We start from the raw sequence: 19,301 nt of genomic DNA on the forward strand, positions 1-19,301 counted from the left end.
AAGGTCTTCAGGGTCAGGACCAGGCGCCCCGTTTGCCAGTGACCTTGCCAACAAGGGGCCTACCTCTTTGATCCAACCGCAGTGGGATGTCTGCTCTCCTTTTTGCGTAGGGGGCCTACCTCTTTGATCCAACCGCAGTGGGATGTCTGCTCTCCTTTTTGCGTGCCCTTCCCCGCCTCGTGCCAGCTGTGCCGGTCCCCACTGCTGCCTCGCCGGACCCCTCTGGACCCCGCCGCTTGCCTCTGCCTCCACGCCGGTCCCCCAGAGCCTATTTTTGATTGCAGCGCTGTGTCGCTGCTCCGCCGGCGCCGCGACTGCGCCGCTGCTCCGCTGGCGCCGCGACTGCCTGTCTGTGTTTTCTAAACTTTCTATAATGAGCACGATTACTTTTCCAATTAGAAATATTAAGATAGGGACTGGGAAAGCTACACAGCTAGTAACAAGCATGATGCTATGTTCAGATCACGACCCCATAACCCCAGCCCTGGGAAGACAGACAGGAAGACTCCTGGAGCACCCTGGCCAGCCTTGATGAATCCATGAGCTCCGAGCTCAAAAAATAAGGTGGAAAATGATTGGAGAGGACACTCTTCAATCTCTGTTCTCCACACACCCTGGCATGATGAATTCCGCTGACATTTTTAATTACATACACTCCCACCAAACATACAAAGAAGGGTCAGGGTGTGTGTGTGTTGTGTGTGTGTGCAATTTAAAAATAGTTCTAAGAAAAAAAATCTATGTGACTTGAGTAGTAGGTGCAGCAATTTGCAATTTTGGGTACTGATTCTGTGATTTTATTGGTTCTGGATTATGAAGGTTATTACTGCAACTCTGTGTTCTCTAATTACAACCTTTTACCATTCCACCTTCATACGCCTTCCTTCTCTGTGAATGGACCTGTGAGATTCATAGTCAGAGTTGCTAATAAAAGAATGCAGCTGTTGATTTTACTTTTAAAAATTATTACCTTTTATTTGGGTATGGCATATCTGGGAGAACATGCATACAATAAAAAGAATGTATATTATTGCCACCTATCAAAATCAAAATTAATTGATCAGTTTTTCACATATTCCCATCATACTTTGTACTTATTCGCTCATTAATACTTTTTGTTGTTGTTGTTGTTTGGTTGGTTTTTGAGACAGGGTTTCTCTGCGTAACAGCCCTGACTATCTTGGAACTCACTGTGTAGATAGGCTAGCCTCAAACTCACAGGGATTCACCTGCCTCTGCTTCCTAGTACTGGGATTAAAGGCATGTACCACCATGCCCACTCCAACAGTTCTTTACCTTAGTTTTATTTCTTTGAACTACTAAACTTTTCTTTTTAATTTATCTTCTCCCTGTAGCCATATCTCTCAGTGATATTTCTAAGGCTCACGCACACCCTTTGGTCATACCTGCTTTCCCAGTATCCAGTCCTCAGTAGTTAGTATTGTCTTCATTTGGTTTCTTTAGCTGTGATAAAGACCATGACCAAAAGCAACTTAGGGAGGAAAAGGTTTATTTGGCTTGCATTTCCTGGATCACAGTCCATTGAGGGAAGCCAAGACAGGACTCAAGGCAGGAACCTGGAGGTTGGAGCTGAAGTAGAAACCATGGGGAAATGCTGCTTACTGGTTTGCTCCTCATGGCTTGCTCAGCCTGCTTTCTTATAGCCCCTGGGACCACCTGCCCATGGGGTGGCACCACCCACAGCAGTCTGGACCCTCCTACTTCAATCATTAACAACAACAAAAAAGTGCCCTACAGACCTGCCTACAGGCAGCCTGACTGAGGCCTGTTCTTAGCTGGAGTTCCTCTTCCCATCTTCCCAGATGTGGCTATGTTTATGTTGAGTTGACAAAAAACAAGCAGCACAACGACCAGCTTTCTCCTCCATTGCATTCTACAGCTAGGACACAGAACAGCCACACAGCTGTGGCACCCACAAAGCACAGCTGAGCCCTCAGTCTGGGGTGGCAATGTTTCACATTTTGCTCCTTGACTGCCAATTCATTTCCCACTGTGGTGATTCTAAGCCTTTCACCTGACTCCGTGTTTTCTTAGTAGGTGACTTTGTACTGAACAAAAGCAGACCTGCATAAACTGGCGTGAGTCATCCAGATTCCATCTTCGCAGCCATTTACGGGTGGCGCACGACTTTAATTTAAAAGATCTAGTATTGCCAGGCAGTGGTGGCGCACGCCTTTAATCCCAGCACTGGGGAGGCAGGGCAGGCGACTCAGTTCAACGCCAGCCTGGTCTACAGAGCAAGCTCCAGGAGAAACCCAGTTTCAAAACAAAAAACAAACAAAAGGATCTGGCATGATTCAAAGGGATAGACACAGTTTAAAAGGATAGGTCCGTTAAAGGGGAGTCTTGAAATGCAGGGCTTCTGGAGGAGAAAGAAAGGGGAGAGAATTAACGGGGCCTTCTGGCAGTTTGTTTAAGAGCAAGAAAAAGAAAGAAAAAGGGAAGTGTAGTATTGTATGAGACAGAAAAGTAGTGCAGAACCCAAAGCCCTGTAATCTCCCACTTCCCAGCAGGGTGAGCAAATAAAACAACCTCGTGCAAGTGTTGGACTTTGTTAGACTGGCAGGAATCATGTAAACGAACCCCATAATAGAAAAACGAGCAGAGAGAAATATCCATGGAGAACAGTTGTAAGAGTTAGGAACTGAATTGTCACGTATATAAACAAGGAAACCCTCTTACTCCAAAAGGCAGTCAGCAGAAGAAAGTCGTAAGTTGGAACACCAAAGAAATTAAGTGTAACCCTGGTAAGTGCTGAGAATGCAAAGCAACATCTTCAGTTGGTCAAACTGTGGAGGCGAGAGGAGAGAGAGGGAGTGATAAGGCTGAGAGTGTACGGTTTACTGATCTTCTTGTCATTTGTACTTCTGGTGTCATATCTACTAAACCAAGGTCACAAATACTCATTCCTATACTGAGATTTAGAACCTATTTTTAACTGATTTGAGGTGTTGTGAGGAAGGGTTATGGATTTATTCTTTTGCATGTATTCAGTGTCTTCATACTATTTGTAAAAGATATTCCTTGCCTGTTGAAGTGTTTTGGTGCCCTTGTGAAATATCAGTGACCAGAATAAACTTCCTAGGCCATTCATGTATCACATACCCACCTTCACTGGCTCCTTACGGCTCTGAGAGTGAATCAGTATGCTGCCAGTTAGGGCCTAGAACAGTGGTGTCCATAGTGTGGTTTATACTAGATGATCTGAGAAGATGGAGGAAGAATGCTAGAAATCTAAATAGATTGCTCAGTGTCCTTTAACTTTTATAAGTGTTTGTAATCCACATATTGGTCCACAGTAGAACAGTACTTCTGGGTAGTGTAATCTGATGGGTAGGTTGGCATGGATATAGTCAGAAAGATAGCAGATTGTGATACCAGTCTTCAGCAGAAAACCAGAAAGCAAAGTATGGCTGGGTGTGGTGATGTACACCTTTAAGCCCAGCACTTGGGAGATAGAGGCAACAGGATCTCCATGGTCTACATAGAGAGTTCCAGGACAATGAGGACTACACAGTAAGACCCACACCAAGAAAAGCACATGAACAATTATTACAGTGATCTAAAATCATGGTTTTTATGTGAGTGTGGTAGGATCATATGCCTTTAATGGGCATAGTAAGTTTCTATTAGGAGCTTGTTTATATATTTTAAAGTTAAGTGGCTAATTCTCAAGGTGGTAGAAAATGTATATTTTTCTCTTCACTCTATTTTGTCCTTTTTAATTGCCAAGGAAGAAGATGAAACTTTAGCCATCTTTCAGAGTTTAATTTCTTCAGGAAAAAATTTCCCCAGTCAAAAGCCATCTTCTCTCCTCTGGATTCCTGTAGCATTTATTTGTGCCCCCATGGAACTGTAAATAATTTCACATGTACTTATACCAGGTGCCAGGCTGCACACTGAAGACACCAAGACACGAATTGTTTCCAGGAGTGTTGTTCTAAAAGAAGGAAAATGGCTGGAGAAATGGCAATAAAGAAATAAAAATAAGAAAAAAATTCCAGTCTCCCCACTCCATCCTAGAATGTTGACTGGCTTGGTCTTGTGTAGACAGCTGTTGCCACACCCAGCTCTTAATTTTTATTAATCCTTTTTCTTATTATTGTATGCGAATGTATGTTGTAGGGCAGGAGAAAGGGGTTGCATGCCATGTCATGTGTGGAGGTCAGAGGACGACTGGAGTCAATGTGGATTCCAGGGATCAAACTCAGGTCTCCAGGCTTGTGCAGCAAGTATACCTTTACCCACTGAATCATCTCAGTGGCCCTTCATTTTTATTTAAAAAAAAATTCACACAGTGAAAATTCAACAGACATAGAATTGTATACATTGGAGTGTCTCCGACTTTATATGGCCGTGTTCTCCCACTTCACACCCCTTGTGGTAATCTTTGAAAGCTTTTACCTGTATCCATCCAGAACTTTTTTTTAAAATGTTGATGCAAACAAATAATAGTAAACATTCTCTTTTCTTTTTTAGGAAAATTCCCAGATGTTTCAAGGTAGACCTTGCAAAGATATGAGTGTCCTTAATGAGTATTTTCCTCACGGGATAACAAATGGAGCTAGTTGGTATAACGTCCCAGGTAAAGATCACGGCCTTACAGCTTGGGTTTTCTGTTCTCTTGGGTGTTGCTGCTTGTTAATGATCTTCTCCAGTTGTGAGAAAGAACTATTGTTTTTTAAAAAAGCTCAAATGATTTAAGACATTGCAATAACATTTTCAACTGTTTTGCAGTTGGTGCCCTTTGAGCTACATAGATATATTGCACTGCAGCCTGACCAGTGTACAGATTTTTACCTTCAAATCATTATGGATCTTTCATGTGCTAATGGGAAGACTGCAATACAATGAGTTCTTAATGAAAATACAGCATGTTAACTCTCCCATGAGTTACTACTATTTTTGAGTCATTGCAGAGACAAGATAATTTGGCTTTTTACTAGGAATGATTCTCACCCTGTAGAATCTAAACTATCTAAAATGTATTCCGAGTAATGTATTTTTAACTCCTTGTCTTTAGGTGGCATGCAGGACTGGAACTATTTACAGACAAATTGCTTTGAAGTAACTATCGAACTAGGCTGTGTGAAATACCCATTTGAGAATGAGCTGCCAAAGTACTGGGAACAAAATCGAAGATCTCTAATTCAGTTTATGAAACAGGTAACTACTAAGGAACAAATGGATTTCTTCCAAGACCAAAATGAGTTTTGTGTACATGTAGCTTTTATATAGTGAAGTTAGAATATGTCTTTAAAACATTTGTACATTTTAAATGTTGTATGAGTATCTACATATATGTATATGCACCATGTGTGCAGTGTCCATGGCAGCCATGTGGGTGCTGGCAAGCAAATCCAGGTCCTCTGCAAGAGAGGCTAGTGTTCTTTAACCACTAGCTTCAGTCCCAGAATATTCCTTTTTTAATTCTAGTTTGTTTTAGAATATTTGCCCAATTTCTATATTCCAGTTTGTTTTGTATATTTACCTAGAAAATTTGTGGGTGTAGATGAGTTTATTTGTCTGATTAGGGAAGAGGACAAACGTTATTAAACAAAGTACCATTTGCTGTAATGGTTAGTGATCCTTTTTTATCCTGCCTTTGTAAAGTGTTGACATGAATTAGCTACTCACCAGCATTTGTTAGGTGATAGGAAGGATATTTTTTCTTATTGTCGTTGATTGATTGATTTGATTGGTTGTTTGATTGATTGTGTGTGTGTATGTACACAAGTGTGTAACAGTTTCCTTTTATTTGAATATGCACAGTGGCCAGCAGGTAAAGAGTCTTCAGAAATATGTGAATGGTTAACTAGAATAACCTAATATGTTAGGCTACCACATTTCTATAGTTTTCCTGAGTTTATACACTAATATTAAAAACATTCTGTGTTATGTATTGACATGTATAGAGAAGGCAAACAACTGGCACAAAAACACCTACTCCCCAGCTAGGTTTATAACAGTGCTTTTACAGTTTGCTGTGTTTGCTTTATATGAAAAATATAAAGATGGATGAACTATTTCAGTGAAAATTAAAGATGTTAGAATATTTTACCTTTAAATACCTGGACATCTATTTACTTTTAATTATTCATTTATTTAAATTTTATACATATGGATGTTTTGCACATATGGGTACTTATGGAAGCCAGAAGAAGTAATCAGATCCTCTGAACTGGAGTTACAGGCAGTTGTTAACTGCCATGTGGGTGCTGGGACATGAACCCAGGTCTGCTTTTAACTGCTGAGCCATCTCTCTAGCCCCTAGGCATCTATTTCCTAAAAATAAGAATATTCTCCTATATGACATCTTTAAATGCTATTATCTCACCTAAGAAAATTATACCAGTTCTCTAATATTACATAATATCTGCTCCATATTCAAATTCCTATGTTTTCTCCATGTAATCTTACAAAGATAATTTGATTATTGTATCTCCTTACTCTTTTTTTTAAATATTCTTTTTTTAAAGATTTGTTTATTTATTACATACACAGTGTTCAGCCTCTATGTATGCCCTCAGGCCAGAAGAGGGCACCAGATCTCATTACAGATGGTTGTGAGCCACCATGTGGTTGCTGGGAATCAAATTCAAGATCTCCGGAAGAGCAGTCAGTGCTCTTAACCTTTGAGCCATCTCTCCAGCCCCACCTCCTTACTCTTTTTAATTTAGAACATTCTTCTGTCTTAAAGCAGTCCATTTGGAACAGACCTGGCATGTTTTTTTTTTTTTGTAGTATCCTATATACTGAAGTAGTCATAATGTCTTAAAATTTAAAATGTTGTTATGTTCTTCACATGGCCTCTGTTTTCAGACACAAATATACATTTTAATGAGCATTTACATTTAGCTTTACTCAGAACCCCAGAGTCCTGGTAGCTCCTTTGTTTGCATTATTAGTAATCTGTTATTTTGTATATGAACTCCCAAAGTATTTAGATGATTATTCCCCTTAAAATCTGGTATTCTTGTTCTTTACCCAGGTTCATCAGGGTGTGAAAGGGTTTGTCCTTGATGCCACAGATGGTCGGGGCATATTAAATGCCACCCTCAGTGTTGCTGAAATCAATCATCCAGTGACTACTTACAAAGCTGGAGATTACTGGCGCCTCTTGGTCCCAGGGACTTACAAAATCACAGCATCTGCTCGAGGGTAAGTGGTAAACACTTTCAGATTAGAGCTTGGGAGTAAGACAAACATGGCTCCCTTCTAGAAGGTTATTTCTAGAAAGTTCCAGAGAGCCTGCAACGTGCAGTTCAATGCATGGAGGCTTAGAGATAGTTTCACTGCTGAGCACTGCTGCCTTGGCTCTGCCCCGTCAGACAGGTCTCTGAAGTCACGTTTCTGCTTTCCTGGCCCTGATCACCTGTCCTGCCCTGCAACTTCCCTCGCTGTTAGTAGTCGATCTGGGATGTACTTGTTGGAAGAAGGGGGAGAAAAGGCAAATGCTCTGCCAAGTAAATTCATGCTGCTCCACAGAGGACACCATTCTTTAGAAATATATTTGTTCCCTTTTATGGCTTTTCCAAGCTCTCACATGCATTCATTTCTCTGTAATACATTTACATCATTGCTTCAGTGACAGTTTCTGCTGATTGCAAGCTCTGAGTAATGCTATTTTCCTCTTATGGGCTTGTTTACCTTTTTATCTGTCTGTCTGAAAGACAGGGTCTCATGTAGCCCAGACTGACCCCAAAACTCCTATTCCTCTCAAGTGCTTTCCCAACTGATTTATTTATTAAAAAGACGGTGAGCCTATGACCTGTTTTTTTCTTTTTTTTAGAAAACTAAAACAACCTGATTTTCTTTGTAGTCCTTTACAAGTGGCCTAGAATTGTAAACACTTATTTAATCCGAATCTTCTCTTGTTTTGAGGCAGGAGCTGGTGTAGTTCAGGTTGGGCTTTAAACGTCCCATGTAGTGGAGGTTGACCTTGCTTTTCTGATCCTCTTGGAATGCTAAAGTTACAGGCTTACCACACTCAGATGGTTTTCTTTGTTCTTGATTTAATAAGACCAAGCACTACTGCAGAACATTCCCCTTTCCTTTCTAGCCAACATATTTGTGAAGCTAATCTACCCATCCATTGGAGGAAAGCTAAATATGCAGAGACACTTAGAGTTGTTGGTCCCTTTTCTTCTTTCCCACGAAGAACAGGTCTTTTAATATGTAGTGACTCATAACCAAGGTCAGACGTTCACACTAATGCATCTCAAAGTTATTCTGGTTTGTTTTTTTTTTTTTAACTTGGCAGAATATTAGAGAAACTAGAACACCAGGTGTCTGAAAAGCAGGCAGAGTTATCTTTGGTAGAGAATGTCCTAAGTTGCTACCTCAGGCTTTTCCACCCACATACCTTAAAGGCTGATTAGTGGACTCAGACTCCAGGAGCCACTGGGGATCTGCAGGAGTCTCAACCTGCCATTTGAAATCCCATTTTAATTTTTTTTTATTATTTTAAGTGTATGAATATTTTGCCTGCATATATGCCTGCATTTGCCTGTTGCCCACAGCAGTCAGAAGAGGGTGTTCGGTCCCTAGAACTAGAATTACTGATGATTGTGAACTCCGTGTGGGTCCTGGGATTTGCACCCAGGGCCTCTGGAAGAGCAGCCCGTGAGTGAGTGCTCTTAACCACTGAAATCCTTTTTGTTGTTATTGTTGTTTTATGTTTGTTTTTGTTAGTTTTGAAACAGGGTCTCTCTACATAGCAGGGGCTGTCCTAGAATTCATAGCAACCAGACTGTCCTCAAACACAGAGAATCACCTCCCTATTCCGGAATTAAAGTTGTGTGCCACCATGTCCAGCATGAAATTCTAATTTAAATCTTAGACACACGTCCATATTGCCTCAGAGTTGAAAACTTTACTCTTTTGGAAACTACATCACATGTATTCCATGGAGTCCTGTGTTCTCTGTACACCTCAACTTCCCAGGGCTTGGATGCTAAGGAAGTACGGGTCTGATCCATCTGCTTTATTCTAGGTATAACCCTGTTACCAAGAATGTGACCGTCAGGAGTGATGGTGCTGTTCAGGTCAACTTCACACTTGTTCGGTCTTCAACAGACGCAAACAATGAATCTAAGAAAGGAAAGGGGGATAGCACCAGCACCGACGATGCCAGTGACCCCACTACTAAAGAGTTTGAAGCATTAATCAAACACCTTTCTGCTGAGAATGGTTTGGAAGGCTTCATGCTAAGTTCATCCTCAGACCTGGCTCTGTATCGATACCACTCATACAAAGACTTATCCGAATTCCTGCGAGGACTGGTGATGAACTACCCACACATTACAAATCTTACCACGTAAGAATCACCTGGTTTTCTTTCACTTTCTTTAAGTGGATTCATTCATGCTTTGCCACATCCGATGGATCTTAGACTTACTTAGAGGTATTTGGGAGCTGAATGTACAAGAGTTACAGTCTCACCATTTTCCAAGGAGATTTTTCTGATAGCACCATCTCGGGTGTGTTGGTGGAAACTGCGTGCTGGGTTAGAGGTGCAGACTGAGCCTTCTAACAGTGAAAGCTTCTCTTCCTAGTGCCTCCTCTGAGTGATCTCACACACTTGCCATGTTCTAGCTGCAAATTTATATTCTGACTAAATGTTATTTAGCTTGTTTTATTTTGCTGAGGGCAGTGGACACATTTTGGAACTATGACCCTACCTGCCTGTGATCATGTATGAGACTTTTTGTCAACTAGAAAAGAGGCCTGGCTGCTGTCACTGCTGCACTCTGGTCTGTACATAATCTCTCACTGGACACTTTAAAGACATGCATGGTTGTGACCCTGGAAAGTCACAGTACTAGCTCATGTCACAGTGGTGATTGGGACAGCTTTCCCTCCGTTCTGGGGTTTCTCTGCCCAGGTTTCTGTGTCATTCTAGGTCTTCGTGCCTTGATACAGCTACTCCAGAACTTCCACCATGAGTTGACTGCTGTGCTTTGCCTGCTGCAGGGAGGACGTTTACCTCTGCCACGGGCTTACAAGCTGCCTTCTGCAGACCTCATGAGCATCGTTTAGACTTTACTTTTTTTTACTTGTCTCATTGCATTGATTCTTTTAATTTTTCTAGAAACTTTCGCTTCTTAAAGTCTAATATACAATGTTTATAGATGTAGAGCAGTATTTGCAGAGCCAACTAACTTCCTTTATTCAACTGATTTTTTAGCATTTCTGCCTTGTTGGGCTCTAAAGTCATTACCCTACTACAACATACAGTTTAGTCTCCTTTTTAAAGATAAAACCCAAATTGAACATTATTCTGCTAACTAATTCAGCTCATTTAATTTTTGTGTTTGTTTGTTTTAGCTCATTTAATTATTTTAATCCTTCTAATTGAAGGCTTTTTTATTCAAAGGATTCTTTCTTTTCATTTTATTTTTGGTTTTACAAGACAGGGTTTTTTGTTTAGCTTTGGCTTTGGAGTCTGTCCTGGAACTCACCCTATAGGCCAGGCTGGCCTCATACTCACAGAGATCCACCTGCCTTTGCCTCCCAAGTGCTGAGTTTCAAAGCATGTGCCACCACTGCCAGGTGCTTTTGAAAATTAGGTATTTCCTTAAAATGCAGCATATTTGCCATTGGTAGGGACAGACTTTTTTAGGCACTGTCACTGAATGGCATCATTAAAAACAATGACCTTTTCAATTTAATGCTAATCCATTACTTCTGGCCAGCTCTAATAAATCTTCTGTCGCAGGAAAGAAAGCCAGCTTTGAGCTCAAACCTCTTGTGAAAGTGGAAATTTGATAATTTATTTGGTTTTTATTGACTTAGCTTTTCCTGTCAAACTGATATTGCATTTATTATAAAGTGTATAAACTGTATTATTCATGTAGATTAATTTAGATTTTAAAGAGACATTCCCACATTTAATATATTTAAATATTTCTATAGTAAGAGTTGAAGTGGCTCAGTTAGAAGATAGACGCCAGCTAGCGCAGTGTGATGAGGCTTGAGGAGCAAGAGTCTGCAGGGCTGCCCAGCAGAGTCATGGGCTCGAGTCTGGCGATGCTCTACTCTTGGTTTACTTCCTTTGCTCAAGGGAAACTATTCCTCCTAAGGTTTTCTGACACTGTGACTTACTCTTTAAAAGACTTTCAAGGGTTTTTGTGCTTTGTTTTCTTCATCTTCGTTTCTATTTTTAGAATCCATAAGTTAAGTTTAATATAACACTTGATTACTTGCTGACTTTTTGTTTCTGACTTATAAAAGTTTGGGACAGAGTGCTGAGTATCGTCACATTTGGTCCCTCGAAATCTCCAATAAACCCAACATGTCAGAACCTGAAGAACCAAAGATTCGTTTTGTTGCTGGTATCCATGGAAATGCTCCGGTTGGAACGGAACTGCTTTTGGCTCTGGCAGAATTTCTTTGCCTGAATTACAAAAAGAACCCAGTTGTTACCCAAGTAAGAGAATAGCCTGTTTTGCCATTCTTTGAAGACAAAGCTTTGGGATCATTGACTTCAAGGCACCATTTAAAAATTTTAAGTTTCTTACTAGATTTCACACAGAAGCACTTTTAGTACATGTGTCACTGTGAGAAAAAGAACGGCCTTTGGATACAGTCAGTGTTCATAGTGTCTTTCTAGTGTATTTCTTTGTATTAGTCCTAAAAGTTTGCCTTCAGTCCCGTACTCCTTTAAGCTGAGGCTCCTTTTAACCTTGCCCACAATTCTGTACAAATGAACTATACTGAAAAGTAGAGTGAAAGACATAATTCTTTTTGCCTTTTTATATAATATATAAAATCATTGGGACTCTCGGCTACAAGTAATTGTATATAAACTGATACAACATTATCTTATTTAGCCATCTATGGGTGTAGAAAAGAAGTTTGTCTTAGGGGCTTAGGCATATATGACTAAGAAGCCTTGCTTTGTCTTGTCTTAAGGAAAGCAGGGCAAGAACACTCAGTAATTAGCACTGCCTGTACTGAATTTAGGAAAAGTGGGAAGAACTAATACTTTTTGAGTGTACACTGACTGTGCCAAGCACTATTGCCCAGAACTTTGTACACATTGTTGTTCATTGCTCACCCTTTCAAGGATGGGGATCTCTAGTCCATAGAGTGAAGACAGAAATAGAGGTGTTTGTTAGTTTACAAAACATCTGGAAGCCCGTAATTAAACCAACAAACATAAACCAACATATAAAGGCTGGTATTAGTGTTCTTTTTCTTGTAATGAAAAACAAACACCAAGTGTATCTTGCTATAAAGGCCACACAGTGCAGCTATATTGCACCCTCCCTCAGAGAGACTGGGAAAGAACTGGTGTCTTGATTAGGGTCAGAAGGAACCTGTATGCCTAATTGAAATCAGACTTAATAAAAAATTATTTTATCATCTCTAGCAAAGCAAATTTCATTAGCAACTTTTACAGGTTGCAAAAGTATCTCCCAGACACTTGTTTGTTATTTCTTAAAAATGAGATAGTATAAGATAGTGAAACCCCTGGCTACATATTAGAAATACCTCAGAGCCTTTAAAAACACCAGTACTTGGACTTCATCCTCAGAAGGCATCAATATTTCTTTTATAACTTCTTAGGCGTCCCTCCCCACAAACAAACAAACAAAAACAATTGTCACAGCTTTTTAGACTGTTTGTTTATTTGTTTGAGACAGTTTTACTATATAGCCAAGGTTGGCTTTGAACTTGCTATATAGCCCAAGTTGGCTTCAAACTTAACATTGGCCCTTCTGGGGTACATAACATTGCCCCCTCTGGGGTTTAGGCATGTATAATCATACACTACAGATCAAAATCAGGACCTTGTACATGTTAGGCACATGTTCTACCACTGAGTTATACCCCAGCCCAGGTTGTTCTTATATATAGCTAAACTTGTACTTATTGGTCTTATGGTGATAAGGGACCATATCATAGGTAAAATACTTTAATAGGAATCACAAAGCTTTTGAAGCCAATTTGGGATACAGTAGAACCTGCCAAAAGAGAAACAAGGAGACAGGATTCAGAGATTCTGTTGAGTAGGTCTGTGTTGAATCATAAATTATCTTAGAAAGAATCGCCCAAAGGCAGAGATTTAGAAGCCAGTGAGTTAAAAGGTCTCATGTATTTTCAGGAAGAAAGGATTTAGTATGCCTCTTGCTTTGAGGGGATGGGAGCCTATATAATTTCAGGAGAAGGAAGTGGCCAGTCAATGTGAGTGCAAAATCAGGAAGCACAGACATGAAGCAGTCTGCTTGCTTTCTCCTTTTTATTCTGAGACCCTGGTCTGTGGGATGGTGCCACGCTGAGTGTGTGTTCACTTAAACTTCTCTAAAAGCACCCCCACAGGCATTTCCAGAGGTATGTTCCTGAGGTGAGTCTAAATCTAGTCAAAATGATGGTGAAGATTAAGTATAGCACTATTAGAAATATGTAGAATGAAGCTCCTCAGAAATGACTTCATGTCACACATAGAGGTATTAATGCCTGTGGAGTATCTGGAGGAGAAATTATAGCAAGGCAGATGAACCTACCTACCTACCTACCTTGGGTTTTTGGACATGCTATTTCAGCTCTCCTAGTCTAAGAAGGCATTGACATTTTCAGATTTTACATTCCCACTTTTACTCCAGAAAAGAGTTCGCCATTATTATTAAGTTAGTGACCAGCAATTGTTTTCTATTGGGGGCCAGATATATTTATATTTATACTTATATTTATAGGAGCAGACATTCTGTAGCTACTCAGTCCCATCATTATAATGCACAAAAGTAAACATAAATGAATGGGTTTGGCTATTCTACTAAAAACTTAAACAGAAAAGCACCCAGCAATCTGGATTTTGCCTCCTTGAGGTGCTTCTATAACCCGTATTTGGTACCAAGACACATGAAGAACATTAGTTATACAGTATTGTCTCATTTTTTAAAAACAATTGAAGCAAATGAGAATTCTATTTTACATTTTAGTTTCTTTTAGTGTTCTGCCTTTTAAAATAACTATTTAAAGTGAACAATAAAGACTGTGTTTAGGGGGAAGTGTCTATCAGTTCCACATAGAGCTAATGAACTCTTGATTTCTTTTTCATTTTAGTTGGTTGACAGGACTAGAATTGTGATTGTACCTTCTCTGAATCCAGATGGGCGCGAGCGAGCACAAGAGAAAGAGTGCACCTCAAAGACTGGGCAAACCAATGCCCGTGGCAAAGACCTGGACACTGACTTCACAAGTAAGACTCAATTTTAGGTCATTAAAGTACTTGGAGGATAACTTTCTATACTAGGAGACTGATCAGCCCCACTTCGTAGATGAGGAATGGGGTGGTACTTGTCTAAGTTATGAGTGTGAAATATAAATCAATACAGACATCCAGAAAATATCTTGAATTTTTTCCCTTTCACTTTGACAGACATCCAGAAAATATTTTCAATTTTTTGCCTTTCACTTTGATAAGTAATTGAAGCTTTGTATTTTATTTTTTGAAAAAAGGCTAAGATTATTGGGGTGTTCTAATGTGTATAGAGGTAACAAAGGCCCTCTTTCTCTCTACTTTTCTGAACATGTGTATGTACACAGGGTTTTTGTATGTTGTTATATATAAATGTTACTAATGTGACACATGATCTCAAACTATGCACAACTCAGTAACTTGCCTGTGAGAACATATCTTTTTTTGCTTGAGGTAGCATGTGGAGAGACAGTTGCCCACAAGTTTTGTAAGCGAGAGTTATATGGAATTGAAATACAGTATTTCTTTATGTTTTCACTAAAATTTAGAACTTGGTATTTAACTTTTCTCTTTTTTAGGTAATGCTTCCCAACCAGAGACCAAAGCCATCATTGAAAACTTGATTCAAAAACAGGACTTTAGCCTTTCCATTGCTTTAGACGGTGGTTCTGTGCTTGTCACATATCCCTATGACAAGCCAGTCCAGACAGGTATGTTCAGTATCAGGGCACACATGTAGTATTTAAGACTTGTAGGAAATTCCAAGTCACTAAGTAATATCCCTTCTAAATGTTTCTCAGTAGTGAGAAACATTAGTAGTGGTTTGCTCTCTGCTCAAATGATCAACCTCAGATAATTGTCCATCCTGTACTTGAAGAATTGGGGCAGATTGGAGAGGGAAGGCCTGACCAAGGCCAAGCTACATGAGTAGCAGGATCTAGTCACATCTGTTGAGTGTGGTCTGCAGTCAAGTTTTGAGGAATTGGTGTTTGTAGAACATGAGAATAACAAAAGGAGTGTGGCACAGTGCCAGATGCTCATGGTATCAGGCTAAGCACTCCCTCCCATGCTTGACACCTTGCCTCGTGGGCTGTGCCTCGTGTTAAGCTAAACAGTTGCTTGTTGAAGTTCCGCCAGCTCACAGCATATGCAGAGAGTTTGCGTTATTTTCAATGCAGTTACAAGGGACATTGCTGTTAGGCCCCAGCTGTCCATAGCTGAGGTATAATAAACTAAAAGAAGAGTCTATCTCAGTATAGTAAGTAGCCTGTTGTATAAACTCACTGTATTTTTTTTAATGTAAGGAAGATGTTTGCTCCAAAGTATGATTATCTTGAACTAAACAAAACAATATTGTTATTTATGGTAGCTCCCGCATAAACTTCAGTGGGGTGCAGAACTTACTAGAGGGAGAGGAAGAAGACTTGAATCTGCAATACTGAACTTGAACAAAATTTTTCCAATTTCTCCACTGACTTTCAAATTTTTCTTCTTGGTAGTGGAAAACAAAGAAACTTTAAAGCATTTGGCATCTCTTTATGCAAATAACCATCCATCGATGCACATGGGTCAGCCCAGTTGCCCAAATAAGTCAGGTAGGCATTTCCCTACCCTGTGCTGTTCATTTTAGTTGATTGCTTTGGGGAGAAGAGAGCCTGTTGGTCTTGTTGATCATACATCTCTCAATGGTTTTACAGATGAAAACATCCCAGGAGGAGTCATGCGTGGAGCAGAGTGGCACAGCCATCTGGGCAGCATGAAGGTATGTTTCCGAGAACACGGGTAGAGTGGGCTTCAGACTCGTGGTCATTGAATGAAAACACAGGTTCTTTTTCTAAGACAGGGCATCTGTCTTGTGACTTCCTCAACATATTTTGCCTTAAATTAACCTGACAGTCATCTTCTATTTTAAACATTCTTTTTTTTTTTTTTTTTTTTTTTTGGTTTTTCAAAACAGGGTTTCTCTGTGTAATAGTCCTGGCTGTCCTGGTTTTCACTTTGTGGACCAGGCTGGCCTTGAACTCACTGAGATCCACCTGCCTCTGCCTCCCAAGTGCTGGGATTAAAGATGTGTGCCACCACTACCATTCTTAAGTACATAATTTAATAACATTAACTATAGTACAGTCTTGTACAACCACTACTAAATCTACTTCAATTTTTTTCATTATTTCACACTGCATCTGTACCCGTTAAACAGTGACTCCCTGTTCTCCCTTTTCACAGCCCCTGGTAACCTCTACTTCTGTGTCTAGGAATTTGCCCATTCTAAATATCTCATAAAAAGACTTATATGGTAATCCTTTTTTTTTTTTTTTTTCGAGACAGGGTTTCTCCATAGTTTTTGGTGCCTGTCCTGGAACTAGCTCTTGTAGACCAGGCTGGCCTCGAACTCACAGAGATCCACCTGCCTCTGCCTCCTGAGTGCTGGAATTAAAGGCGTGCGCCACCACCGCCCGGCCCATGGTAATCCTTTTGTATCTACCTTCTTATATTAACATAATTTTTGAAGCTTATCCATTTTATACCACATATTACATACCTTTAGAACAAAATATTCTATTATACACAGTATATTTTGTTTATGTATTGATAGACATGGCATTAGGGTCCTTAAGCCTAACTTTTCACTTTGAGTGGAGAACTAGGAATGGCATTGCTAGGTATTGTTTTGATTCCATTTTCAGTGTTCTGAAGAACCAACCGCCAAGCGTTCCATAGCATCTCTGCCATCTTACATCCTATCAGCAGTGTTCAAAGATTCCGTCTTCATCTTCTGTATATCCTGAACAGTGCTTGTTATTTTAAATTTCTATCCTATGAGACATAGCATCATCTCATTGTGGTTTTGACTTTCATTTCCCTAATGGCAAATGATATTGGACTACTTCTTTATGTGCTTGTTGGCTATTTGTGTCACATCTCTGGAGAAGTATCTATCCAAATCTTCTGTCCATTTTACAGTCAGGTTTGGGCTAGCAGGGGGCACAAGTGCTTTTTGCCAAGCTTGACTCTCTGAGTTCAATTCCCAGAATGTACATAGTAGAAAGCAAGAACCAACTTGTCTTCTGACCTCCACACACGTAACATGACATGGATGCATACACAATGTTAATTTTAAAAATTTAACTGGAGGCTGGAGAGATGGCTTAGTGGTTAAGAGCACTGGCCACTTTCAATGGACCCAGGTTTGATTCTTGGTACTCACACGGAAGCTAACAACCATCTGTAACTCCAGTCCTAGGGCGTCCAATGCCCTCTTCTGGACTTCTTGGATACTGCACACACATGGACAGACATACTTGCAGGCAGAACAGCATTCATACACATAAAATAAGAATGAAATTAAAACATTTTAATTACTTGGGTTGTTAGTTTTCCACACTCTACATACTAAAGCCTTATCATGTATATGACTTGCGAATAGTTTCAACTACCATCCTATAGGCTGCCTTTTAACTTTAATAAAAATTACATCTACTTGGAATTGGAAACAAGCATGTGCTACTTGTGGAAACAAGAGAACAACTTGTGGGTGTCAGTTCTTTCCTTCCCCCATGTGGGTCCTAAGATGGAATTCCGGCTGTCAGTCTTGGTGACAATTGCATTTACTTGCTGGGCCATCTCTCTGGACATTTTCCACTTTCTTTTTTCGTTTGTTTGTTTTTTGATATTTTTTTATTTGTTTGGTTGTTATTGTTGTTTTCTCAAGATAGGGTTTCTCTGTGTATCCCCGGAACTCGCTCTGTAGACTGGGCTGGCCTCAAACTCAGAGATCTGCCTGCTCTGCCTCCCGAGTGCTGGGATTACAGGTGTCCACCACTACCGCCTGACCGTTTTTTACATTCTTGATCATGCCTTTTTGACAGGCAAAGTTTTTTTTTAATTGATGTCCAATTTATTCTTTCTAAGAATTTGTTGGCTATTAAGACTCTATTTTTCTTGTCAGAGTTTATGGCTTTAGCTCTTGAGGCTGTTGAAGTTCATTTTGTGCATCGTGTGAGGCAGGAGTTTGGTTCTGTGTTTGGATAGGGATCTAGTTGTCTTGTTGGAGGGAGGCCGCTTATTCGTTTCCCTGCTGCTCAGAACCCATATTATTTAAAACACTACTTGGCCCATTAGCTCTAGCTTCTTTTTTTTTGTTGTTGTTGTTTTTGTTTTTGTTTTTTAACTTCTTTTTTAAAAAATATTTATTTATTATGTACACAATATTCTGTCTGTGTGTATGTCTGCAGGCCAGAAGAAGGCACCAGATCTCATTATAGATGGTTGTGAGCCACCATGTGGTTGCCGGGAATTGAACTCAGGACCTTTGGAAGAGCAGGCAATGCTCCTAACCACTGAGCCATCTCTCCAGCCCCCTAGCTCTAGCTTCTTATTGGCTAACTCTTACATTATTTATTTAACCCATTTCTAGTAATCTGTGTATCCCATGAGGCTGTGGCTTACTGGATAAAGTTCCAGGCATCTGTCCAGCAGGGCTACATGGCTTCTCTCTGACTTCACCTCCTTTCTCCCAGCATTCCATTTAGTTTTTCCCCACCTAGCTCTGTTCTGCTGTAGCTCTGCTGTAGGCCTAAAACAGTTCCTTTGTTCATCAATGATATTCACTGCATACAGAGGTGAATCCCATATCAGTCTTTTGTCAAAAATGTCTTTCCTCATTGGATGGTCTTGATGGCCTTTCAGAAAGCCTTTGAACACAGATGTGTGGGTTGCCCAGACTTGCTTTTCCCTGGGTCTACAGCCTGCCCTTTGGTTTGTTACAGCTTTGTAATAACATTCAGAACCAGGGTTCATAAGCCCTTTGGCTTTGTTCTTCTTAAGGGTTGTTTAGGCTATTCAAGGGTCCTTGCAATTCTAGCTGAACCTGAAATTGACTTTTCTTTTTCTGTATAAAAGCCTGTTTGGATTTTACTTAGGAGTTGTGTTGAATCTATAGATCTTCTTTCTGACAGTTAGTAAGTAATTAACTGGTCATTGGTTCATGTGTGCAACATAAAACTGACTTCATTCCCATTTCTTTATTCCTTTTTTTTTTTTTTTTGTTTTTCGAGACAGGGTTTCTCTGTGG

The 19,301-nt window shown here is 40.0% G+C and overlaps 1 protein-coding gene across 1 annotated transcript in view; it reads left to right on the top strand.

Moving 5' to 3' along the window:
* Cpd (carboxypeptidase D) overlaps positions 1-19,301 on the top strand; it is an 85,717-nt gene that overhangs the window by 55,166 nt on the left and 11,250 nt on the right. Inside the window, exons 9-17 of the mRNA XM_005349510.3 lie at positions 4,501-4,606; positions 5,045-5,187; positions 7,013-7,182; positions 9,017-9,340; positions 11,257-11,452; positions 14,092-14,227; positions 14,806-14,937; positions 15,727-15,822; positions 15,925-15,989. Of these exons, the coding sequence (XP_005349567.1) occupies positions 4,501-4,606; positions 5,045-5,187; positions 7,013-7,182; positions 9,017-9,340; positions 11,257-11,452; positions 14,092-14,227; positions 14,806-14,937; positions 15,727-15,822; positions 15,925-15,989 (1,368 nt within the window). The remainder of the gene's footprint in view (positions 1-4,500; positions 4,607-5,044; positions 5,188-7,012; positions 7,183-9,016; positions 9,341-11,256; positions 11,453-14,091; positions 14,228-14,805; positions 14,938-15,726; positions 15,823-15,924; positions 15,990-19,301) is intronic.

This window comes from Microtus ochrogaster, chromosome 7 (assembly GCF_000317375.1).
Source record: "Microtus ochrogaster isolate Prairie Vole_2 chromosome 7, MicOch1.0, whole genome shotgun sequence".
NCBI classification, from domain to species: domain Eukaryota; kingdom Metazoa; phylum Chordata; class Mammalia; order Rodentia; family Cricetidae; genus Microtus; species Microtus ochrogaster.